The 27,200-nt window shown below is 35.7% G+C and overlaps 1 protein-coding gene across 7 annotated transcripts in view; it reads right to left on the reverse strand.

Annotated features, from left to right (window-relative positions):
* Positions 1-14,719: 14,719 nt before the first annotated feature.
* Neto (Neuropilin and tolloid-like) overlaps positions 14,720-27,200 on the reverse strand; it is a 107,690-nt gene continuing 95,209 nt past the window's right edge. For all 7 annotated transcript variants that reach the window (XM_077418285.1, XM_077418284.1, XM_077418283.1 and 4 more), the window contains 2 exons: positions 16,982-17,119; positions 14,720-15,765 (listed from right to left, as the gene is read on the reverse strand). In XM_077418285.1, the coding sequence (XP_077274411.1) occupies positions 14,728-15,765; positions 16,982-17,119 (1,176 nt within the window). In that variant the 3' untranslated portion in view covers positions 14,720-14,727. The remainder of the gene's footprint in view (positions 15,766-16,981; positions 17,120-27,200) is intronic.

Consider the following 27,200-nt stretch of genomic DNA (forward strand, 5'->3'; position numbering starts at 1 on the left):
TGAGTAATTGAGACGTACTATAAACATCTCTATTATTCTACGTAAAAAACGTTCTCTGACGTTTAGCTTTAATAACTCAATTATATTAACACAATTGTTAAAAAAAAGTTTACATGTGAAAAGATGTTTACCATTTATTCTTTTGTTAAATACATGCTAACTGATTTTTTAAATAGATATTTACAACGTATACAACTATAGTCAATATAGATTTAACAAGATTTATCGAAAGAAATATTATTCCTCAGAAATAGTATATTACATTACAAGGGCCGAAAGTTGAATTTTCGGCCCTGCGCGTCATGATGCCCCGAGGCGAAGCCGAGGGCATCATGACGAGCAGGACCGAGATTTCAACTTTTGGCCCGCGTTAGTGTATACGATTTTTCTTCATAGCCGGTCGAAAGTACGTTATTAATTTTACTTTTTTTAACTTTAAATGTTAATAAGCATGTTTTTGATGCCTGCCCCCGACATTTGCGGCACGAGCGAAGCGAGTGCTGCTGGTCGGGGGGGCAGGCATCAAATACATTCCAAGAGTCGTCTTGTCATATTTTGTAAAAATAAATTAATTCTATTAGCTTTCAAGTTAAGAAAATTACCTATGTTAACATTGTCTCTTGAATTTAATGTGCTTTTCAAAATTGACCAAACACTTCATAAAGTTGACGGCTTTAATTTTTTAGATAGGTCCTTAAAATACACAACCAAATTATTTTCTTCACAGTTTGACAGTGAAGTTTTGTGTTCTATCTGCCACTTTTTATACGTGTCGTAAACAAGATTGTATCGATCAACAGACTTCTTTGGCAACGTATCTGTATTTATTATCAATCGCGCTTCTGCATCGAAATTTCGTATAACTTCTTCCTCGTCTACGGATTCATCAGATGACATATTGACAGAACAATATTGATGACTATTTTTAAGGTTAAAGGGCGTTACGGTTTAAAGTTATAGAGAGCGCGCGTGTACTTTTCACAGGGAGTAAATGTTAAACTTTCGTCCTTGCTATTAGGGACGAAAGTACGTACTTTCGACCGAGGTATGAAGAAAATATCATTATTTTTGAGATTTAGAATTTTATAAGCAATTATATGAAGTTTCTCGTATAGCCAGAGGCTAGATTTTGTATCGTGCCGCGATTCTTTTCACACTGGCTTTGCGTTGCATCATGATAAGGACGGTGTTGACAATCTGTCTCTTCACTGCTGAATTGTACGTTATGTCCTTTAGTGTGAATTGCATTTTCTTGACTTTTGAGAGAACTTGCGTCAAGATTCTTTTTCAGATTGTAGAGAGATTCTTTTTGAGAGTGGAAGAAGATCGTCGATTTGCTGCACTCGATTTGAAACTTATTTTCAACATTGAAAAATCATTCAATGCAATCTGCAGTTTATTCTTCATATATTAAATAAATCGCTAACTTTGTTTTATCTTTTTCTCATATTTATATATATTATCCTCTCGTATGTATAATATAAACTTGAGTGTATATACATACCATAAAATAAGAGATACATAACAGATTCTTTTGCAATAAAAAATCTTGCATGATCTTTACCTTTCTCTTATTGAATAATTTTGGAAACGTGAGGTAATTCTATGTTAAAAGCTTGTATTCGCGCATAGAATTCTGCGGAAAACGCGAGAAGAATATAAATCACCGCATTAGAATTCTTTTTGACTTTAACGCCGATATATCTTTTCTCACTCGTGCAAGGAGCGATCCGTTTTTGATCAGTCGCCGCAGGATTGTTCTCTTTATTTAAAGGCAGCTAACACGAAAGGAACGGGAAACCGCGGTTTTAGGGAGCAAGTACTTGCACGGAGCATTAGCTTTAAATCCTTAATCGACAGCCCCATTAAGGCTTGGAAGTTTAAGGCACGGAATGTGCATGTCGGTGCATTAATCCCGCGGAAACACATTTTTCAATGTTTGGCCATTAATTTATTTAGCCGCAAAGTGCTGGCGCATGACTATGCTAATGCTCATTAATATGCATTAACAGTTGATCACGCCTTTCTCTTCCAGTAATTCCCAATTCAGATTCCGTATTTGACCTGATGACGATAATTCAATTACTTCATGCACGTATTAAAAATGATAACAGCCGAACGGCTTGCACTCATTTGTAATATGATGATGTTGATATACATATACAGAAATGTCAAACTGACACATTAAAAAGTATCTCAATCTACAAAGTACTCTTTTGCTTATAGAAATAGCTCAGAATTAATAATGCAGCAAATTACACAAATTGAAACCAATATTATTCTAATTTTACTTTTTTCTGTCTCGTGCAATTATAAAATCTTATTATAGATGTAAATGTAGAAAAAGTCGTAATAATAATTCGTGCATACACCTTCTATAGAGTCGGAGTTATAGCTCGGTGCTAAAGTAAATTTCGAGTTTTTTACACCGATGTGGTATTCACCGTTAAATATTTTTCGACATTATGTAAATTTTTTCTGCTCTCTCAGTGCCGCGTCTTTTATAAACGTTATAATTAAATTATCGTTCTACTCGCGCGCTCCTGCACGAAATAAGTCTGTGACGCCTTCTGCAGCGGCTGTTAACGTTTTTACGCTCTCTATGAAATACGGTGGATACGCCGGTAGGTGACGGTTAATGGCCGTATATTGTTTTCCGGAAGCATGCAATTTTTCACAAACACAAGCGCGCTTCGTGAATCGTCCTTGACAGTCCAAGTTAAATTGAAAGATCCATTTATAATTTGAACATATAAAATACAGAGTGCTCAATAGATACGTTTCGACGCGATATTCTAAAGTGTAAAGTATATTTTAACAGCCATGCAATTGACATAATTAAAAGTTTGTTAGGAGCCGTCCGGTTTTAAATGATTGATTACTATTGGCAATCAAACTTTCGATGCATCACGCAACATTAAACACATTATCCGGAACCGCCGTATATATAACAGCCATTAAAATGTGACTATTAATGAAACATTAGCAAGAGACGCGTCATTGAACTCGCGGCGCGGTGCTCGATGAACAAAATAATTGGTTCGATCGCGTCTGAAATTGCGGAGCCATTAACGTGTTATTTATGCCTCTCTGCGAGACACATCGGAAAATACGTCGTCTTCGAAAGGTAATGGTCTTGTCGGGTCAAACCTACACAAGGAGAGCGCGGGAACGCAATTTTCCAATAGGCCGTTCAAAACGAGCGCGTTCTAGAGGTGTCTTTAGTGCGCCATATGTCAGTCCGTTAGACGGCGAAGCGTCATGAAATCGTGATCTTCCAATGACCGTAAATTCGTCCCCAGGCAATGAAGATATCGGGACGAGCGACAAATGCACTTCCAATGAAGTTTTACGTTCTCTCGACGAAACGAATTTACTATCCGCTCCGTCGTAGACGAAGTCGCCAAGGAAGCGTAGAGAAGAGTTCAGCGAAGAATTTGTCACAATGCTGCTCTCTCTCATGCAGTTTTATATATATTATTTAAAACAAAATGCACGCACACCGCAAGAACAAATTTTTCTCGGTTGTGTATTAAAGTATAGTTTTTAAATCTACTTTTTTGCGAATTTTGCGTATACTCTCACCAGATGGCTTATCTCATCTCGTTAAAATTCTTGAGGACTTCAACTAAAGTAATTTTAATGAAAAGAATGTAAAAATCAATGTTATAAAAATATACTTAGATTAAGATAAAATATCCAAATTATAAAAAAGAGAGGTTTTGTAACGTAAAACTTTTTGCTCTGCCGATATAATTGAAAAGTTTGTGGCAACTTATAATGAGATCACTCCGCACATGTTTCAAATAGCATTTAAATGTATTTAAGGTTTTTAATGCCTCTCGAGGGCCGTTGCGAGAAATTTATCTTGTAGTTTTCTTTTAAAAAAGAAAAAAACTTTAATTCTTGAACGTTTTAGGATTTAAAGTTGCTAATGCGATTAGAAGTTAGACGATATTTCGGGCTTGAGCTTATTCAATAAAATCGTACAATCAGTTGCGTTTTCTTTAAAAATTTTATTGGTCACAATATTAATTTTATTATTGCATAAAATTCGTAATGCGAACGACAGTGTAGAATAACAACATCATCGTCTGAATCTCGAAATATATTCGCGGAAGATAGTAGTTCTCGTTTCAATATAGAGACACGAACGAAAGCAAAATTTATTTTACGACCGTGCTACCTCCTGACAAAGATTCATTTACTCTGGCTCAAACGAGAAGAAGATTCACATATATACGTTTGCAGACACCCATGCATGGAATAAGGAAGACGGGTTTTCTTAATTAGAGTTTAATTAATTTTTCTTTCTCTTGATAATTTATTTATTATCGACGTTTGTACAAATTAAAATTTATTCTTTTAATATCAATATATTAAATATAGGGATAAATTCAAATTTAGAAGTGAATGTGGGTTAGTGTTCTATATGAATATTTACATTATACATATGAGCAATTTTTCTGGTTTTATTTTGAAGTAATAATAATATTTTAAGTGCTCTCGTTTCCAGTTGATATTTAGGTGGATATACGCGGATCTGTAATATATAGAGCTATATTTATTGCAACGTCTCGTATTTCTATGCGTGCATACTATATTGTACATATAGACGTAATATAGGAAGTCCATTCCCGCGATTCCTCCGACAGTGTACGAATACTACGCCGGTATCCTCCTCCTTCGGGAAAGCTCCGGGAATGTTTATTTTACAGCGAGGCGTCATAAAGACACGATCCACCAATGAGCATAAAACTCTCGACTTCGGTGCCGTAACCCGTCTGACAATAAATACTGATGGAGCAGAAAGCTGCGTCCTACTGTCCTCTTTTTTCCAGCCAGCCATGAGACTTCTGCAGTTCGCGAACTTCGTCACTGCCCGCATATCACTAGAATTTTTCTTGGTTCTTTTGGACTCCGTCGCAGTTACTTTATTCCGATTATCGTATCCTCTTGAGGAATCGTGAAGACATTCAAGGAAAAAGTGTCGCCATTGGAGCGGTTGATCTTGCGACAATGCGATTTTTTAGTTTTTTTTTCAACCTGTAATATAGTATTAGAATTCTTATTAATATGCATTCATGTGACCATAATCATGTATAATAATTATACTTATAAGAAATACTAACTATGTAAATAGTATAGTTAGAATTAGTTTACTAGAAGAATACAACAGATTTAGACAAACAAAGTAAATTATTATAGAAAATAAAATAAAGATAAAACCAAATTAAATTTACTACGATGAGAGAATTAGACGTTTATCTGTTTCCATCTCTAGTAAATGATAACTAATTTACCAGGCGACAGAATTTTTATTTTTCTGTGTAGATAACAAAACACTTACGCATGCACTTCTGAATTAATAAGTAATATTAATATAAACCAGTAATTAAATATTATATGTTTATCTATAATATCCTTTAATTAATATTTCTTATTCTATCACAAGTAAACAAGAAATTATATAAAGTTATATTTATTTATGCGTTTAAAAATCTTATCACACATTAATTGAAAAGAAAACTTCGAACGTAACCTGGGTAATGTGTGTGTTTCTGTCTTGATGTCTTCTCATGTTTCTCTAGTAAGCTTCGTATAAGTTTAACATCCGACCTAGACCCGCCTGACCTCTTCCAGATTTCCTTTTCAAACTCGGCGCAGGAGCAGTAAAATTAAATTTCGACGAGGCAAAGATAAATTCTCTGACTGCGGGTATCCATAATAACAGCAATGTGATCCAATTATCAGCTTTACATATACGTAATTTGAGAGACGAATCCAAAGTCGATTAATTTCATATTTTGATTTGTGACATGCTATACGTAGCTTTAAGAAAAAAAAAACGATAAAAGCAGCTGTTGTTTTTCTGGGACATTGTTAGAAAAAGAAGAAAAATTGTACATATGTCATAATATCTTATATTAATTTACAAAGAAAATGAATTTAATCACACTGCACACTGCTTCATTCATATGAGAAATAAAATAGTGATTATGGCCGAAACAATATAAGCTTAAAACAATTACTGGACGGCCAGAGAATAGCCTTAAATTATATCGGCAGGAATCGACGAGGGGTGCGTTTGGAGTTCACCGGCTAAGAAATGTATTACGAAGGAAAGAAGTCGTAAGAGAAGCGAAAGAGGCTTGTTTTGTGCAGAACCGTTTTCACTTTACGCAGGCACTGTTTAATCCTAGGTAATATATATACTTTTTGCGGTGGAATTCTTTCTACCACAAAGTATATAACGCTGTGAAATTGGCCCATTCTGGTGCCGACGTGTATACCGCTAGGAATTTTACTTTGATGCTCTTAAAGATGCATTGAGTATTGCTAGCCTTGGTACAAAAAACACATAATGTTTAATGTATCATATTTAGTCGTTTCGCGCGTGATATTACAAGATGGTTCTATTAAGTTAATTCTGAATTAAAAAGTATCTTTAAAACTAACTGAAAGATTGTGTATTAATTCCGCGTGCAAATGAATATTATTATTCAGTACCAGCAACTTTTTAAGTTATTCTACATATTGTACATGAAACGATAAGTGTTTTTTTTCACCAACAGAATTGAATATTAAATTATATTTTTGCTTTTTTATTTTTATTGAAGAATTTTGTCTCGATAATAACGGTAAGTTATTATATTTTTCAAGATAAATTTATTCTTCTTATAATAACTTGCTTCGTAGAACGTAAAGTACACTTCATTAAAAAGAAATTAAATGCTCACCTCTCGAGCAGCGAGAAGCGAAAAAAGATCTACGACATATAAGTCTTCTTCTTCTTGAAAGCTCTTTTATTCTTTGCTTTAATGTCAGAAAGATATCGATACGGCAAACAAGTATTTGAGGATAATTCCGGTGTAGCAGAATTTAATGAACTGAAACATAAGAATCGTTTCTTTAGTCGTTCAAAAAAACGTCATCAATTAACCACCATGATGCGATAAAATAGAACTGTATTATGCTATTTAATTTTTTTTACGAGTGCAGATTATAACTTTCATGCTTTACATTTTATTTTGATTTTGCGTGTTAAACGAATTTTTTATGAGCACAGTTTGTTAGATACTCTCTCTATTCAAAGGGAAGTAATGAAAAAGCATTTGCAAAGTAATCGCGTATTGTGTAAATTTTTGCTCACGTATTTCTTACTGATTCTTAATTTCCACTAGTGTCGAACAGTAGTTTTTCCATTTATCGCCGACAAACGAAAATTTAATCAGAACTGGGACGAACGTAACACTAATTATTCTATTTTTCGTTAGTTATTCCGAGTTGTGTAATCCAGATTACTTCTAGAGATGTCATTAATTTCAACTTATTCGGTAAGCCATTCGATAAGCACGCACCATCGTTGCAACTTTGATATAAAATGTCGAGTGCAATCCGATTTAACGATTAAACAAAAATATGCCTTAGTGCATTGATATTAGACATGTTTAACAATTTTATATTACATAAAGCATCAGTTCATTTTCCGAAAATCTCTGTCGTGATTTTATTGTTCCATCTATATTGCATCAGAGAAAAAAATTTATTAATTTTTTGTGATTTGTTAAAAATCACAACTTTTTAATTTAATTTTTAAAACAAGCAAAATGTATTTAAAAAAATGATTTTGTAACTTAGAGACGCAATTTAAAATTCAAATACTAGTTTAACACAAATCAAAATCACAAATGATATTTTATTATTTGTGAGATTCTCTTTGATTTATAGCAGGGTACATAGAGAATTTTATTTTTCTGTATACCTTGGACGAGAAAATCTAGCCATAACAATTTAAATGTAAGAAACCCATTTGGATTTTACGACTTAAAACTCATAACACATTGCTCCGCACTAGAGATGAACGTAGCCATTTCTCTGCTGACGAATATACGTATTTATATGTACCACCGGTAGCAACTCTTCTGTACGGTAAAAATATTTAGTTAACGTTGACAAACAGTTGGTGAAACGGATGCACAACGAAAGTCCACTTTTGTACAGTCTTGGGTGAAAAGTATAAAGTATATTTTTAGTGAATTTTGACATATACGCATATATATACCATCTAAAATTTATTGTCTACTTTTACTTTAAACGCTGTCTAATTTGATATATATTTATTTCAATTTATTTAAAAATTTCAAACTGAATTATCAATAATAAAGAAATATGTTAAATAATAAAACATTAAAAATTAAGAGTTTTTTTAATTTCTGAAACTGTTAAAAGCGTAGTACACACACATTTTTAAACTACTACTAAATTATGTCTATAATAAATACTTTATAATTGATGTTAAGGTATTTAAAAAGTGACCTATGTTTCGCTTTCTTTAACAGAAATGATTGTCCTGTATGTCACAATTTATTCGAGATATTTCACACTTTTTGGTTGCGGCTGTATTTGGCCAAAAACGCACGGCCGAAAAATTGTTGTATTCATATTGTGAAACGCTGCTTCCCGCCGCGTATCGAAACTTTTCGTCGTTATGCACGCTCAATGTCACCGCGGCGATAAATTGTGCCTCGAGTGTGCCGCAAAGGTATAGCGCGAGCGGTGTAACTCACGCGCCATTTCTCCGCGACGATTCGACCGGCGACATACCACACAGTCGGATCTAGTTCATGAATAGTTTTATATTTACCATGAATAAATTCATGAGGGGGGGACTGCACGCGCGTTTGTAACCGGGAAGCGCTGAGAAATCAAAATCCTATCGGTTTTATCATCTCGATTGATATATGTATGATATGTATATGCATAAATCGGATTTTTACTTTGGTATAGTATAATATAATAATGTATATAATCATGTATATTACGAATCACACATATGGAACGTAAGATATTAGCGTTTGTCATGTAACTCTTATAATATAAAAATTGAAAACTTCTCTAGTATATAGTATAGAATTCTGAAGTGTAGTAAGCTAAAAGTTTAAAATTATACAGATAAATTATTAAACACACGTATATATTTTGTTTTATTTTAATAAAGAGAAAATAGAGACAGATATATTATATAATAATGCAAAAATAACTTATTCTTGATGGTTTAATTTGTTTAAAAAATATTATTGTAGCAAATGCATGACTGTTTTATATTTACGGAATAAATATTTTGTAAATGATCATAAATATAAGTATCTTTATGAATTATACTTTCTATTTACGTAAGTTCAACATTATTATATAGCAGGCGCACATAAATAAATTGCAAACGTTGCAGAAGAGGAAATTGAGCGTTATTCTGTTTTAGGGACGTATGCATATATTGATTTATGAGCGTAAAATTACCATATTTTTATCATTAAAATCTGTATGTCATAAACGTCGACGAGAATCTGTAAAGAAATAGAAAGAAAATAATTTTGAAATATTGAGTTTTGCTCTACATTTATGTACTATAATATTTTATATATAACAGTGGAAAGTTGCGGTCACCATTGATCCCTCTGTGTGTGCAGTTTCTCGCATCATTTGTCTTCATTATTTGCGTCTACTTGCCCGCCGTTTTATTTCGTCGTAAAGTCTCTTTCGGAAAAATCGTGGCAACATTCGTGAAAATTACTCCATTACGTAGGAAACAAGACAATTTAGATTCTGTCTTGTTTACTCTTTTACACACTGAAAAAAAGGCTTGGTTGAATTTACCAAGTTTTTCTTGGTTAGATATATATTGGTAGCTATAACCATTGACTTGGTTGCCGTAAGCAGCAAACACGTACAATTGGTTAGTTTGACAATTCAAACTTGGTAGGAATGTAATAACGCATCACACCGAGAGAGAGAGAGAGAGAGAGCAAACATTTGAATAAAAGGCAATCGGATGCACATTATATTGTAGAAACGAGAATCAAAATAAACTTAACAATTTTTCTTGAAATTATAAAGACATGTTTTTTTAAATTATGAAGATATAATATATACTAGAGAAAAATGTTAAAATAAAACTTTTTTTTATTTTTTTGTTGTGAGCAGTACGTTAAAAAAGGCATTTACGTGTGTTTAATAAATAACAAAATATAATAAATTCTGTGTGTTTATAAGTACGACATGGAAAATCTGTACTCGGTGGATCCACTGAGAGAATTATCGGATAATACGGTTTTTTTCATCTCACACATAATTACGTGGCTTTACTATGTGGCATTATTGTGCTTATACGGCGACATAAAAATGTAAAGTACGCGCGGAAAAAATTGTAATATAAAGCTATGCGGGTGAAGTTTTGTAACGGTAGAAAAAAATTATTCTTGGTTCTTATAAATTATGACACGGAATAAATACATCTAGCTTTCTCGAAAATTGAGTTTTTAAGATTAATTATAAAAGAAAACGAAACAAACGTGGAACTTGCATTTTACATTAAAGATTTAAAAGTTGGAGTGAAAAAAAGTCGATAGAAAGAAGAACTCGCAGATTGTACAAAACACGATCGTATCTCAATTATTGTGAACACGTAGATAACAACGGTTTTCGAGAGCAAATAACACAAAAGGCGAATCCTTTCTTATTGATTTTCTCTTGCTCGAAGTTGACTTACCTTAAAAGCTTGCTAAAAGCCTCGTAATACATCTCGTTCGAATTAGGTGGAGAAAATTAGGGCAGAAAATAGGCAGTTTATTTTAAAAGTACTATATTTATAATCCGTCTCATGTGTATCTTCTTAGTATTTGTATTGTAGAGAGTTTATATATACAAATGTGTACACTCTGTATATTCTACACGTTAAACGTTAACACGTCATCTGTACATATCGGATACTCGATTAGGTAGGTTGATTGACCTCTTTTAAAACTGCGTTGTGAACATAGTTCTCTCGATCATCATAAACACGCTCTTGATCAATTTAATTGACTAATTTAATTAGCGATCTGGTCGTGGGTATAAAAGTCTGCGCACGCATGGTCGCATTTTTTGGTTTCTTTTAATATATATGTCAACAACTTTTGACAGAATATACAGCAATAACAGAACAACAGAAATAAAAGAGGGATTTGAGAAAGTACTGAATGTAAAATCCATTTATTTTATCACGAAAAGTCTAAAATATCACGTCAAATCAAATTATGCTTTATGCTTCATAATACAACTTATTATTATTCATTTATATCATACACTCTTCAGCCCAACAGCTAAATTATAAATTAGTATAGACAGAGAAGCAGCACATATAACATTGCTTTTACATTTACAAGGAATTAACCACATACGAGAATTAATAGCAGCCAGTCTAGCTGGAAAGCCACTAGTGATCTAATGGTTTGCTCATAGAGCTTATAAAGCGGAAACTGGTGCAGCCGTCGCGTGCATGCTCGTACTATCATGCTTGGGTGGTTATCAGACCACGTATGATTTCAGACGTCCTCGGCGGCATTCGTAAAATAGACGCAAGGCCACCGTTTGTCCGATATTCAACTCACACGCTCTGGGACGCTGATGAAAATAAGTAGCGCGTTTGTGGACCGTGAACAGCTGCGCGTGTCAGCCGATCGGAGATACAAATTTGACACGATCGCGCACCGCGCGGGTACATGCATATTTATACGCAAATAAGTAAAATATGTACGTGAATGTGTGAAATAAGTGTGTATGTGTGTAGGTATATTACGAATTATAAATGCATTTCTTGAACTACCTGCTGACCGAGCGCGCGCAAACTCACATTTCCGTAGAAATCACCACATGTAAAAATAGTTTGTTTAATATTATCGTCGTGCGCGCATCTGCACATCATCGCGATCCTCTCTCGACGTCAATCGATGTCAGTCGCATTCCGCGGGATATCGTTAAACGATACCGAGAATTAAGACTTTACATCTCTACTTGGAGTCGCATTTCAGTCGGCACATTTCGGATTAAATGCGGAACATGAACACATTCCTTTGTTAGAACATGGCGCGTTTTACTATCCACGTTAATCTTGGTTTGATTCAGCTGCGACGGATTCGTAGGAAGAATTATTGGAAGCGTCTCTCGGCACGTTACACGCAGCGTTGCTAAAGAAGAAGTATCGTTTCACGAAGTATACAGTACTACGTGATGGAATTACGTTGGATATCAGAGAAACAATGTTCTATGAATCCAGTGGCTTTATCAAGCGCATGCACGCTTTGAATTTCTTCCTCGAATTGGTACTGACATCGATAATTCGCAAGGCCAGCTGATGTCTAGCTGATGAAAATAATTAGTCGTTTCTGACGCACGGGGAGACCCCACAAACTACTTTATTCACGTCTTTCTTTGCGACTAAGCGGGAAAGACCGCAGGCCATAGTGGAGGTTTGTTCTTTTCATCGGTTAACGAGTGATTAATAGCCCTCGAGTTCCGCCTCTGTTCCCAGGCGGTGCTACGTGTAAGAACGAATGAAGTTCCGTTCCCGATATGTTACGTTCCATTAAGCCCGCAAGATTTCGCATAAATCAATAATCGGTATCGATAGAGAACGCGTTTTCTTACCTTACGCTGTCCTATTATAGATTCAAAATTATTCGAACAATCGAACGAAATTTTGCCACAATATGATAAAATTATCCTATAGCAGAAATTATATTATAATAAAAATAAAAGTAACAGTGGTCCAGAAAATTTTAAGAGATTTGGGTTTAATATTTAAGAGAAATGTTTGAAACAAAAAAATACTCGCTTTATTCTATAAACTACATACATTTTTTTACTTGCAAAATTAATTATCCTGACGCGGGCGTAATATTACCTCATTGCAATTTTAAGAGATATAATATTAAACCAAAGTCGTTATGTATACATTTCTAAAAGAAAAATTATGAGAAAATATTACAATAATCTATTAATGCAAATATGTAAATATAAATACTAAGGATAAGGAGATAAAGAATTTTACTTTATATACTCCAAGGGGCCTTAAAAGGCGTTTTGAAGGGACGTACCCAACCCTAACTTCCAATTTATTCACTACCTTACTGTTTCCTGCTTTGGACCAACGGTTTAACGTCTTTTTCGAAAGACGGAGCCCAGTTTTCTCCGTATCTTGCACGGAGGGGCGCGGTTTTTCGGAAAAAAACTTTTCCATATGTTACATGGCTCTAGTGGACTCGAACCTGGTTCCTCAGATTACGAGTCTGGCGCTCTACCACTAGACCACACCGCCGCCTTAATATAAATACTATTAAATGTACTTTATACGCAAGTGCAAGTTCAAAAGCAAAAGAATTCTTTCATCTTTTCCCGGAATCGACAGCGCGTTTTTCTTCTTTTCATCGTTTTTTCTCTGTTATATCGCGAATGATTCAGACTCAATTTAATCGCGTTTAAATACTAACGCGAAGTTTAAGCTACGGTTCAGATTTTTTCTCTTTCTTTTATTCCGGCTCACAATTTATTTATCGCATAGATAACGTAAAAGGCAGCGATTGTTTATGAGACAAAATGTGCCTTTCGATTGCTCGGTTTCAGTCGCTTCCGTCGGAAATTTATTCGCGCGATACCATTAACAGACCGTCGCACTTACCTGGTCCGCTCGACTGACTCGACAATATCTTTTTTTACTTTTTATCTTCGTTAGGAAACGCTCCAACTGTAAGCGGATACGGTGCCTATTTGGATCACACTCATACTAACGACAACGTACCGCATACACGGCTATATACATGATTGATGTACACTCTTTTATCGTTTTAATGACGATGCGACTAACATCAAGTCCGCGCTCGAGAAAATTCACGTTTTTCTTCGAGAAAAAAAAACGTGGTGACTCGCACGTGAGGTCAAAGCGTGTGCGCGTCACATTGTGTAGAAAAAACCAACAGCAGTAACGCGAAAATCAGCCGTGGTGTGGTTCAAACTGTAAAGCAAACACTAGAAAGGTATAGAAGCTCCGATCTCCTGGTCCAGCGATCTCTCCGTCATGTCGATCGATCTGACAACGCATCGGAGAATGCCGAGGGACGATCTAGCACCGTCGAGAGAGCTCTGAGTACCGACCGTTCTTCTCGAAGGACGACCGAACCTCCTCGTGGCTCGATTAGGCCAGGTGCGATACATGGGATCCATGCTGCATCGCTCGAAGGCACTCCAAGCGATCGACGATCGCCGCAACGGTAGATGCGTGTGCGAGAGACACCCGCAGTGCTGCCAGGAGAGAGACGGAGTCCTGCACCTGAACACAGGTACCCTAAAGCCCTCTGGTGGTCGTAGAATCGGCAAGTCGTGCAGCTTCGAGGCCGCATTTGCTCGCCACGGTTTCGAAATCAGCGAATCGCCCGCCGTCGTCCAACCGCAACCGGTGCGATTTATCAAGCGCGGCGTCGAAATTGAGCCGTCGAATCGAGACTCCGCGTTGATATTGATTGAATTGCAACCAGACGCGTCACTGATTGTTGTCGATCCTTCCAATTTGGTTGATTCGCCAGCGAGTTCCTCGACACGTCTTTCTCCAGTCGGATGGACATGAGTCGATGTATCATCGATTTCGGACTGCTGGTCGACATTCGACAATTCGCGATCACAGAAGTCATTGACCATAAGCAATTTCTCGCTCGATTTCTCGCGATCGGGCGTGTCGCGACACGTGGATCAGGAAGAGGAGTTTGCTTCTACGGTGGAACTGGTCGAGGCGTCGTCGTCGAGGGAACTCTGCGTAGCGACGGTCACCTTGTTCCCACTGTCGCTGCAAGTCGCCGCCGGATAATTTTGACGGGGATGGCGTCTCTTGTAGGGCTCCCAATCCCCAGGACCCCGGCGTCAGTGCGTCGCGATCACGTCCGGGGCGCTTTTTGTGCTCTCTATGCTGAACGGCCGTCTCTGGTCCACCTCGATCACCGCTTCCGCCCGATACCTCGGATCTAGTATCGGCTGAGGCTGTCGTTTAGTAGGCGTATTGCCGGAGGAGTGTTGCGACGTGCTGGATGTGGTATTGCTGGAGCCATGGCCGGATCCATACATAGAACTACCGTATCTCTCGCCGGAGCCCAAAATGGCTTGCCGTATGAACTTAGGCGACTGTCGATAGACGCCGCTAGGATTTCTGCTGGGTTTGGGACTTTGGAATCTCTGATAGGACGGGTAGTCCAACTGTTCTGGATACTGGGCAGTGTGCGGCATGGGCAGTGGGTAACTGGACTCGGTCGTCGACCAGCCGGGTGGCGCCGGTATGGGATTGTGCTTCGGACAGATACCCATACTGCCGTCCCGTCCGCGGGAAGCCGGACTACAGCCGGAGCATTGAGAGATGCTCTGTTGCTGCGAGCTCTGTTGCGACGATTGCGAGCTCGGCTGCGAGGACTGGGCGCTCTGATGAGACTGTTGCGGGCTCTGTTGCGACTGCTGACGATGAAGATGATGATGATGGTGATGATGAAGATTGGTCCCGTTATGAGAGCTGGGAGCGCGCACGCCAAAGGTCGTGAAACCTAGAGGCACCCCCGCGTCTGATATCCGTGGTTCAAAAAGACTTTCTCGGGTTTGGCAGCAGTTGTCACGCATCTCCGGCTCCTCGCTGGACTCCTGCAGACGTTCCTGCGTAGCGTTACTCACGTTATTGCTCTGGTGAATGTCGGTGATATCGCCCGTGTTATAAGTCATCTCGAGAACAAGGTCCTTGGTGTACTCCTGAAGTATCATAGTGGTGGGTGGCATCAATTCCTTGCTGGGCAAAACTTCTAAACTGGGCGATTCGCTGCCATGATCATGTAGATCTGTTGTGGAAACCGAAATTGGACACGGTGTCGATTTTCGACCCATTTCGTCTAAACGATTCTCTCTAGATTGCCTTATGTGCTCCTATAAGAAAGTGAAAAGACGAAGCATGCATAGTAATATGAGTATAAAATTTAATCTGCATATAAAGTTTATTAGTAATTTATTTAAAATATTATTTCGTTAATACGCTTAAGAAAAAGCAATTTACAAAAATTGGCTTGGCTCATAACGATACTTCCGCTCAAGCTATTTTCAAGTTGATCATGCAAAACTGACTAACACTTCAACTTTGATATAATGTATGAAACTAAATTATTTTTTATTTTTGCTTGAGGTTTTTTAAAAGTTGGAAATTTTTATTTTAAAATACTTTTTTGAAAAATATGATTTTTTTGCCACCCATTTGAAGCGCTCTTTCAATTTTGTTAAAAAATACATACATAATACATAAATAAACTTTCAAGCCCATGATTGTGTACACAAATTAAAATTTAATAACAAACGTTTCATATTATTTTAATTCAATATATTATAATACGAGTTGAACAATATACATATAACAAATGGCAGAGTACACTGTGATAATATAGGACAGAAGTTTGAACGTTTATATTGGCATAATTATTATTTGAGAAAATGCAACCACTATATGTGTAAATATGTTATATGTGTACATATGTTATATGTGTACATATGCTGAAATATTATCCTGCCTTTCTACGCGACTTAATTAAATAAATACAACAGTATTTAATAGCTTGTTATAAAATAAGAGACCTGATTTTGTCATTAAGAAGATAAGTCTGATTATAAATATTGAATGCAAAGAAGACGCAGTTATAAAAAACGACAAAATTGAATTTTTACATTTCTTTGTGCGGACGTAAAAAAACGTCGAGATAAATACTTTCATCACTTCTTGATCCCGATGAGAAATAAAGACACCACATCGTCAAAGCAATGTCATGTCATCGAGGATCATAAAAAGAAAATGTTCTCGCCTTGCCGCTATAAAAGAACGTATTGTCGATTTTTAATAAAACCTGCAACCAAGTCTCAATATATCATAATCAATAATTTTATATAAATAATACGAGATGTATTTACGAAGAAGAACATCCGCGGAACAACTTTTATAAAATCTTTTCTGAAATGTAGAAGAAAACCTTCGCGTAGGTATTTCCGTAGAGCCTTTATTTTCTGATTTCTTGTTTAATAAAGGTATGATAGGGCAAAGAAAAAGAGAGAGAGAGAGAGAGCGCTCGCAATTCGCGTTGGAAAAATAAAATTCACTCACCTGGATAATGCGGTGATCGCGGATGAGCTTCCGGACGCAGTTGAAGACGAAGGCAAAGCTCATGCCAAACATAATTAGAGAGAAAACGACGAGGATTATGACGATGTGCTGCGAATCGATCAACCGTAAGTTCTTCTTCTGCAAATAAGGAAATTGAGCGTGCCTTCAATATCCCTGATCGTTGCTTATTATGTTAATTTAATGTTAGATAGAAAACTAGTATTATATACAAAGCGTATAAACGTTTTGAAATATAAAAAATTTTAAATTAATTTAATTTCAATTAATATAGCAACTTTGTACCATATATTCGCGTGTATAATGGAGTTGTCTCTGTATATTTTGGGTAAAAATAATTAAACATTAATTAGAAAAATATAGCTTTTTCCTGGCTTCTAATTTGTATAGGACTACAACCTCTTTTACGTCATGCGTTTAATTTTAATTTGATGCTACACAGACAACAGACTTATTGCAATTACATTGTTTGTAAATGCGTATTTATAACAATGAGTTTGATATTGCACCGGTGCATTGAATAATTGTCGATATTTTATAATTCGCAACGTGCGGTTGCATCCGTTAAAGCATTCAAATCAGATAAAATATCGGAAGATGAAAGAGCAGTGTTAATTATCATTTCGTTCTGGTTGGAGCTTTTCTATCTGGGCTTACAGACGCAAGCTCCTCTCGACAATATAGCGTCTCAAGATTCGCGCGGATTCGTCGGTGCACCTCGACATCGTACCACGACATACACCCTCTTGTCACCGTCGTTCTACCCCGTTTTCAACATTTATCGGTGACAGAGGTGTCGCGCTAAATGCCTTCGTGAAATTTCAGGAGAGCTTTACACATTACGCAGGAAGGGTTCAAGCGCAAAGGAGAAACTTGCGAAACATCGCGGCGCGACGCATAGAATGCATGAAGCAAGTAGAATCGACGCGATCCATCTTCGTCCCTGTCTCTCCGCACTCCTGTCTCTTGCGTGCCGTCCTTTGTCTCTCGTAGAATGGCAACACCGCCGCGGATTTTGCCTGTTTGCTCCTCGTTTACTTAAGTGGTTGTAACTCGTTGAAACGCTACTTTAATATCACGTTTGTTATAGTTTAAGCATAAAGTGTTTGCTACTACAGTACATTTGCAATGGACAAAGTGATTTCGCTTGATAAAGAGCGAAATAATCGTTATTTTAATAATTTTTCAACAAGAATTCTTTTATATTAATGTGGAATTTTTCTAAAGATACATTCTACAAGATTAGCCATAACTATTTTTCCATTTAGATCTTTTTTGTCAGCATTTTGTACAATGTCTTATTATATGCCTCTATTTCAAACTTCCAAAATTTATATTTTTTGCATTCAATCGATTCCTGCGTTCTACGAACGTATATTTCTCAAAATTAAATCGTTTCGATAACATAGCAACTTTGCCTTGCACAAAACGTTGCAAATTTGCATACTTGCGCAAGTAGTACCGTAATTAAATTATCAAGTACACTCTAGATCGTGAACAAGACTTCAGCTAGATATAAGATGGATCAAGATCATGAACTTTGTAATCGCTCGTATGATTATCATGTGAATTTATTTGCTCAAAGAAGAATTTTCCAATTTTTTTCTGCGGAGTATATGCGTGTATCTTAATTTTTTTCTCTCTGTACTAATTAAATAACTATTGCCTTGAAAATAATTTGCTTAAAATCCGAAGATAAGTAGTTTTGGAAATTTAATGTAAAAAACGTATCTTTAATTTGTTTAACAATTATATAAAAATATTATAGATAATGCAAACTATCTGTCGTATATAGGAAGTGCATTCGGTAAGTTCATGCTGACCGGGAAACTTTGCATGCGGAAAGTTCTGCGAGTGTGCATTACGCGACACATTGTACGCGAGTCACGTTATATATTCAATGCTTATACAGTAATATAACTAATTTCCGCAGACCGGTCTTGCGCGCTATATACTGACACAGAGTAACGTTTGGCTACATTATTGCTACTCGCGGATCCAGCTTGGAATGCACTGTTAAACTATAGAGTAATTTATATCGACGTCACATGTTGTCCGTGTTCGCTTACATGCTAGTTCAAAGAGATGCCGTTTCCCTTTTCTTTCGTCCGCGTATATTTCTTTGTGTCCCGGTGGTCGCGCTATAATTTCCCAGCGTTTATCTCTCGTGCACTACCCAAGGTGAATTCGTTGCTCCGACAGCGAGAACATGTCCACCTAAATCCAGAATGCTTAACGCGACGGAAAATCAGTTTCTACGAGCTTAGAATAAGTGCGACGTAAAATTGAAACATATTATTTTCGGGATACCTGTTTGTATTAATATTTGGTACATAAGTGTTTCTTAATATTTTCTTTTATACATTAATGTAAGCACATACAATTATTTATTAAAATTTACGTCTCGCCATTTTAATTCTACATTACTCGCATAGTTTTGTAACGTAATTTATAAAAAAATCGCAAGTTGTCGAATATATTTTACTGCCGCGGAACAATTATTAGGATCGCGCGGATATTAAATTCCTTTTTTCGTCAGATATGCCGGAAGAAATGCTATTATAACGCCCATCTTGAGATTTTTCGGCGTTATTTCTCTCTGTCGTTTTCATATCTTTCTTTTTTACACAGATATGTTCTCTCTCTCTCTCTCTCTCTCTCTCTCTCTCTCTCGCTCTCTCCCTCCCCCCTCTCTCTCCCTCTCTCTCCCTTTCTTTCTCCCTCTTTTTTCCTCTCCCTCTCTCCCCCTCTCTCTCTCTCTCTCTCTCTCTCTCTCTCTCTTTCTCTCTCTCTCTTGAAGGAAGAATTAAGCTGTAAAGCCGTGATGCTGTTCCGTATGCGAGCGTACGAGTAAGCGGCCGAGGGAGGAACACGGGAAGAGAGATTGCACAAGTGGATGCTTCCTTCTGCTTCCGTGAGTCAGAGTGGTTTATTGTTATGCTCATACGCCCGGAATCATTGCACGTTTTCGTGAGTGCGCCGGTCTAAACGCCACTGTTGCATTGGAGAGCCCACTGCTACGCGTAACTGACACCTTTCGTCGGGTTTACCGGCGGGAAACTGTACGATAAACGACGCGGATCGCGAAGTTTAGATGTTACTTTAGACCGCCACATGATTGCACGAATATGTGGATAATTAACGAGGAATTTGAGAATGCCTTTAACTTCGTGAAACTTTCTAAGTAATAAAATTGTGAACTTTCTTAATTGTATAGTATAGCGTACCATTATAAATTAAATACATAATTTTATTTTTATTATTTTATTTATTTGTTATTTATAGTATATACAATTTAAAATATTGGAACACCTCGATATTAACGACAATTTTATTTAAATTTGGAGCCTATTTTTTCCTTAGATAGCTTTCTTGCACGTTATTTGTAAAATACGAACAGAATTTATTTATTCAGAATTGTCTTATACGAAATAAAATACAAAATCTGACGATCAATTGCGAAAGATATTATTGTGTTATTTGTATATTGTTTACTATTAAACGTAATTCGCGAAAAACATTCCCATAAACACGTTATTTTTCTATCCACATTTTGTTCCATTATGTAATCGATATTGGCCATCGTACAAAGTGCATAAAACGACTGTCCAGATTTATTGTGATTGGTATCGATACAGTCCGAGTTTGAGCGAATTCGAAATATGTTCTATTTTAGCCCGCGATTCCCAATCTGGCAAATTCACTAGCATGAATACCATTTTTGCAAATGTCAGTGTGTGCTAGATTTTTAAAACATTCAACGTAATACGCGACACATTGCCATTCTATTATAATAGAATATTTCTTATTATTGCGAATATTAATATAGCGTGATGCAAAAATTTGTATAAAATGACCGATCAGTTTATCGACGGGCTTTCGCGTGTTTTCGCGGAGGAAAATTTGTACTATTTCAGCAATAGAAATTCTTGATTACGTCGTCCGCGAACGACGTAGTACGAGCGCGTAGTACGAGCTCGTACCGGAGAGATGACGGTACGGGAGCAATTTTAAATATTTCCGCTATTTATGACATCGTATTCGATGTCCGTGAATGCCAGCATTCACTCTGTAAATTCCGGTCGCAGGGTGTTGCTTTTAATTATTAACATATGAATTAACAACTTCCACAAAAAGTTTATTACGTATATATATATTCGCAACAGAAAAAAATTTTACGTAACCCTCGCACTTTATTTCTAACTCAAACATAAATATTTGACAATATCGACAATAGCAATCAGTATGCTTAGAAAATATTATAGATTGTTTAAAAGTTGCGATATTTGATTAAAATCGTAAAAATGGCGATAAAGCATCGCGTTTCATTCTACAAAGTAGCCCTCCGGCAGGATACCGAACTATTCCATATAACACATCGCACGGGGTGTAAATTAGATCTACCATATTTGAGTTGGTAGAAGCGTGCTATTCATTAAGGTATTTCACGCAGCTCGGACACACCGCTCGGTCGGAACAGTGTTTAAAATCAACAACTATCGTACATTCACACACATCACTCGTGTATCCCCACGTCGAGACCGTCGAAGTTCTACGTGATATCGACTACTTGCCACACTCTGTATAGACACAGTCTAACTAGTAATCCAGTTCCTATCTAAACACAAATCCCGCATCGGATGCGCGATCTTCTTGTTTCGCCGTTTCTGCGAAGTCGCGTTTCTTTCCAAGTGACAAAGCAATTTCTGAAGATGTAAGGTCACGCACGATAAAATTTACGTTTTCCCATCCACATAGGGTCCCGAGTCAACCCGTTAAAAGAGGCATTTTTACGGGATTGTTCACGCACGTAGTTTAGTCCACTCGTACTTCAATCGCGAGTGAAGTACGTCTGTTTTATGCTGCCCTCACGTCAGACAGTGAAACGAATTAATATCCGAATTTAAAGCCGGAGGCATTTAATTAATGTCATCTCATACAGCTCGACATAGTAAAGTTTTATATATATAATAACGTTTCATACAAAATTCGAGCATTTTATGAGAAATTTCAAGCTTTTACGCTTTTTTTCATCCTTGTATTTTGCGCTTCAATAATTGCGCGTCAATGAAAAAATGTGAAAAATTGTAAATTGGAAAGATATAGACCGATCGAGATTTATTTAGTTTCGTTCAACCGGCATAAACTTCAAATCTTCTTATCTCGAGACAACCATTTTACTTCGCGATTTTACTTTAAGTTTATTATGTCTCGCCTTTGCATGACTTCTTTCTAACAGTATTAGAAATATTTTTCACCAAGCTGCAGTATAAATATGCTCCATGCACACCAATACTACAGCTGGGAAAGAAGAAAACAAAATAGTAACGGAACGGAAAGTTTCTGCAAGACAGAAATAATTAGTCGCTACCGGGATTACCGAGAAAAAGGTTTGAGAACCTCTCATTAGCAAGAGAGAAGAAAACACTCTGTGCAAGCGTGAGCACCTTGTTGCCTTTCCAATGCATTTCCTGTTTATTTTCCCATTGCCTTCTCCCGTTCGATAGCAAGCTCGCTAAAGAGGCTACTCATTAGAGAACGTTTCCTTCAGTCTGTCTGTTGTTAACACATTAAAGCACAGATCCGAACGACCGAGAGATAGATCCGCACGAGGCACGAGAATCGTAACGTTCTTTCAAGCTTATTGTATCCTTTTTTAATAAAAAAATAAATTAATAAACCCAATAATTGAAATAAAATTACTGATATCTATTACTTCTGATATTTATTACTGATATCTATTTACTTCTTGCATTTTCACTTCTTTATATACAGTAATAAATACGACACTGAAAAAAAATTTGGTTACATAAGTTGGAAATTTGGTAGATTCAACCGGAAAGATACGAACTAGATACTTATAGTTAAGTTTATAAAACATTCTAGCTATAAAATATTGAAATAATCAGAAATTAAATTATGATAACCAAAAATTCTGATTTATTGTATGAGTCGAATATATTTTTGTATACGTCTTGAGGGTATAACCAAAACATTTTTCTCAGTGAAGTAAATCAACACTAAATATTTTGTTTTAACTTCAAACATTAATGTTGCCTAACATTACAATCATTTATGAAAATACTGTATGAGTTCCCCATAATGAAAAAAGTTTATATAATACGTCTGAACACATGATATCTTCCTACTATTTCCGCGCCGCGTACACTGACTTCTAGTACTTCTGAGACTCTGAAATATGATCATTTTCTTCTGAACTCTCGTATCATTTTTTCTACCAAGGCACGGGTTTTCTTTTACGATTTACGCTGCATGCCCCTGCACGACGCGTACTTTCAGCTATTACGATGCTGCCGCGCGATAAAGGGAACGAATCTCCCTTTCGTTGCATATCGGTATAAAATTGTATGGAATCCACGCTTTCTCGTATACCGCGCGGACGTATAGGTCGTGATTTTGTCGCGTTTCGTCCGTACGAGAAATTTTGCGGTCGAATTCTCTCGCCCGGACGACAGCGTTATCGTGGCTGTACTCCGTCTTTGGTTTACTGTCATTCAACGGCGTAGCTCCGAACGGTTTATCGGAAACGATACCCGAACTGATAACCTAAACGAATCCATAATTATGCGATTTTCGGTTTACTTATTTATTTATTGAAATTACATGTAGATAAAGTATATACATAAAAATATTTTTATGTTGTTGTATTTTTCAAAATAAATAACTCTCTCTTTATATTAAAAAGATAACTAAATTATTTGTATTAAATAAATAAATCTTTAAAATAAGCTTTAAAAATCCTACTTTATATTATGTTATTTTCGGATATATAATATATTATTCTCGTGCTTGAACTAATATGCAGAGTCTCATCCTTTCGGGAATATTCCATATATAATATTCTTAGACAGCTCTTTCAAAGATTCACGAAGGAGCTGAACAGGTATAAAGTTAGATTCATTTTGCACACAAGCCCTCAGCCAGAAAAAGCATTTATATTGCTTCGATCCTCGACAGTTTAGCTTAGTAATCTTACAGGCAATAGAATATATTATACTATTTGAGTATTGTAACGTCTTACGTATACATAGCATAATGTAAAAGTTTGGCAAAGGATAAATAAATTGGTAAATCCATCTACCGCAAAAGTTTAACCAAAGCCCTCGCGAATTCTAAAACTCAGCGAATAGATATCATATCTAAGTTTTTGCAGCGCTCGAAAAACTGGAATTAATGATAAAAGTAAAATTAAAAATATCCGCAACGTGAAACGTGATGATATAAAGATTTTAAATATCGTGAAATAATCAATGAGCGCATTGAATCACATTCGAATGGATCACGTTACTTTTTTGCAGACACATCTGCTGGTGGATAGGATATTACAATTATTAAAAAAATGTGTAACTAGCCGTATGAAAGTGCCGGTGGTTGGGGAAGGTTCGGATGAGAATGCACAGACAGGGTGGCATTTTTTACTATTACAGTCTTTAATTTAATTAATCGCCGTTTTGTGCACGGCTAATTAAATTATGGCGTGATGGCGTGTAACGCTGTGAAATGCAAGAATCTATTTAAATTTTGTCGTGATCTCGTTTTTGCGCACCCTGCAGTTTTTGAAGTTCAGAAGATTCTACATTGTGCAATTGTCGGTAGTATTACTTAGAGGTATATCGCAATTATAATTATTGTGAGTAAAATTAGAGTCATTTATTCGCGTAGCATTTTCATTCAATTGCAGAATAATTTACGAGCTATATATTTTTGAAATTACATTGCTATGGTACCAAGCATCTTCTCACAGAGCGTCGCGCGATATAATTACGTAGAAAGAGAAATAGCTTTCCTTTAGCGAGGAAAACTTATTTGTAACTTGAGTCGAACAAAATCTCCAGACCGACAAAAGTATCGTTTTTGACATCTGTGAGTATTACGAACTGCCGAATCATTTTCGTAATATGAATGTTAGTTAGTAGTTATAAATAAAGATACGAGTGTCATTAGATGCAAAATGTTTAAACGAAGTTATTCATATTTTGCAGATGATATATCTATTCTTTATCGTTTATCAAATCAATAGCAAACTCTCCGATGCATTGATAAAGGATTTTAAAATACATGCGTTTACCTGATGTATAATTTTAAAGTTTAAACTTCCTCTTTTGATGAGAAAGCAGTCGGTATAGCGATGCGAAATGCACAAAACGTTTGGTACGAAGAATCTTAAAGTATCTATTTTTTATGCCGGCATTAAAACAATCCTGGAACGAAGTTGCATCCGTTAGTGGAAGAATCGGAATCGGCATGAAGAAATGAGATTTAATTCAGGTCCGTTTCACGGGCGCTGATCTTTTTCAAGTATTTTCACGAGGATGCACTCATTTACCGGCGATGTGAAATGCAATATTAGCGCAAAGGCAGGAATATTATGACTTGGAATCCTTATTTTCTGCAAAGATTCTATCTTACACTGCTCAACAAAAAATTAAATGAGGGAACAATAATATAATTATATTTAGGTATTTTGAAAAAATTTCAGGCCAATTATTTCAAATTCTGAAGTAATATCAAACATTTTAAATTATAATTTAATCTACAGGAATGCACTATAAAATACGAACATGTAACAAAGATTGTATATAATTAACTTTCGCGCAATTAAAAAAGAGCCAAAATTCAATATAAAAATATATTCATGTTGTGTAATTATATTAGTCTGTACAGTACAATTTATTTGTACTGTAGTAAAAAAGCAATTTACTTAAAAAAATAAAGTTTTCTTTAAATATTCTTATAGCAATCATTCTATTAGGCTTAATAAAAAGTCAAGATATTTTTTCTGTATATAGCAGTGTTTCAATAATTAATCATTGCCAAATGAATTCGATATGATGTGTTGCTTATCATCGATTTATTCATTGGAGTGACACATTTGAACGTACGTGTCGACGGAGTAAACAGACACCTCTCCATCGCGATAAATTCGCCACTATGTTGCGACTGACAAGTGAATGAGAACGTTTATTTTCGACTAACAGGGCGGCAAAACGCATATTGTTCGTAGTCACAGTAGAAGATATTAATAGTCGTTGGCCATTTAGTTACAATCGTTTGCGCGAATTGAAGTTTTCTGCAGTGTATGTGTGTTTAAAATAGTTAAATTATTGAAAATCGCGTCCAGACCAGAAACACCAAAGAGCTTAATGAATCAATAGATAATAATAATAATAATAATAATAATAAGTAAAAAATTTATTAATTTTTAAATAATAATATTATGATATATATGTCAAATAAGTATATTATGTTCATCATTTTAAATATAAAGAAATATTTTTTCTAACTATATAAGGATTACAAATTTTTTAATTGTATTATGGAACTATTATTTTTATGATTAATCTGTTGTTTCGATGTATTAATTAAATCTTCTTGTAATTTCCATGGAGTTGTGAAAACCAAAATAATACATAAATAATTTTTTATTTGCCCGTATGTATAAAAATCAAATGCATTTAAAATGGCTGTTGATAGCGCATTTCTAGAGGGTATTGAAAATAATAAATTTATTAAATTAAAATGGTTTGAAACAAGAATTTTATATAGGAAATATTTTCTCGTTGTGCGCAAATAGCAATTACGCTTTTTAGAGAGCAATAACTTCGATTTATTAGTCAACGGTAATGGACAATTATAGATTTTTTATTAATATCACATAATTTTCACATCAGTTTAATAATGCACAAAATATTTTTGCAATTTTAAATAACTAACAATAAGTAAGATTAACATATAATCTATAATATAATTTATATTATATAGCATATATTTACATATATATTTATATACATGCATAGGGTAAACTCGGTAAGATGGTCATACAGGAAAGATGGCCAACCTCCATGTTCAGTCGATGTTTCATGGCGAGCTAGATTAAAAGAACGTAGGTTGGCCATCTTTCCTGTATGACCATCTTACCCGAGTATATATACCCTGCCAAGCTACTTTCTAGACTAAATATCATAACGTAATAGTGATATTAATAATTATGTATATTATTACGTCTCGACGAAAGAATTTTCTAAAATCGTTATTCTGAAAGTCATCACCTACGATTTGTTTAGTTTTTACACGTCGCTTCCATACTCTGCGCGACTCAAACTCTGCATTCAGTCCGAAATGATTGAGATAAAAATACGAAATAACATTGACGGAGTCGCGTGCGGCAATATTAGAAGAA

This window comes from Temnothorax americanus, unplaced genomic scaffold (genome assembly GCF_048541705.1).
Source record: "Temnothorax americanus isolate GAGA-0224 unplaced genomic scaffold, ASM4854170v1 Scaffold5, whole genome shotgun sequence".
In the NCBI taxonomy this organism is placed as follows: Eukaryota; Metazoa; Arthropoda; class Insecta; order Hymenoptera; family Formicidae; genus Temnothorax; species Temnothorax americanus.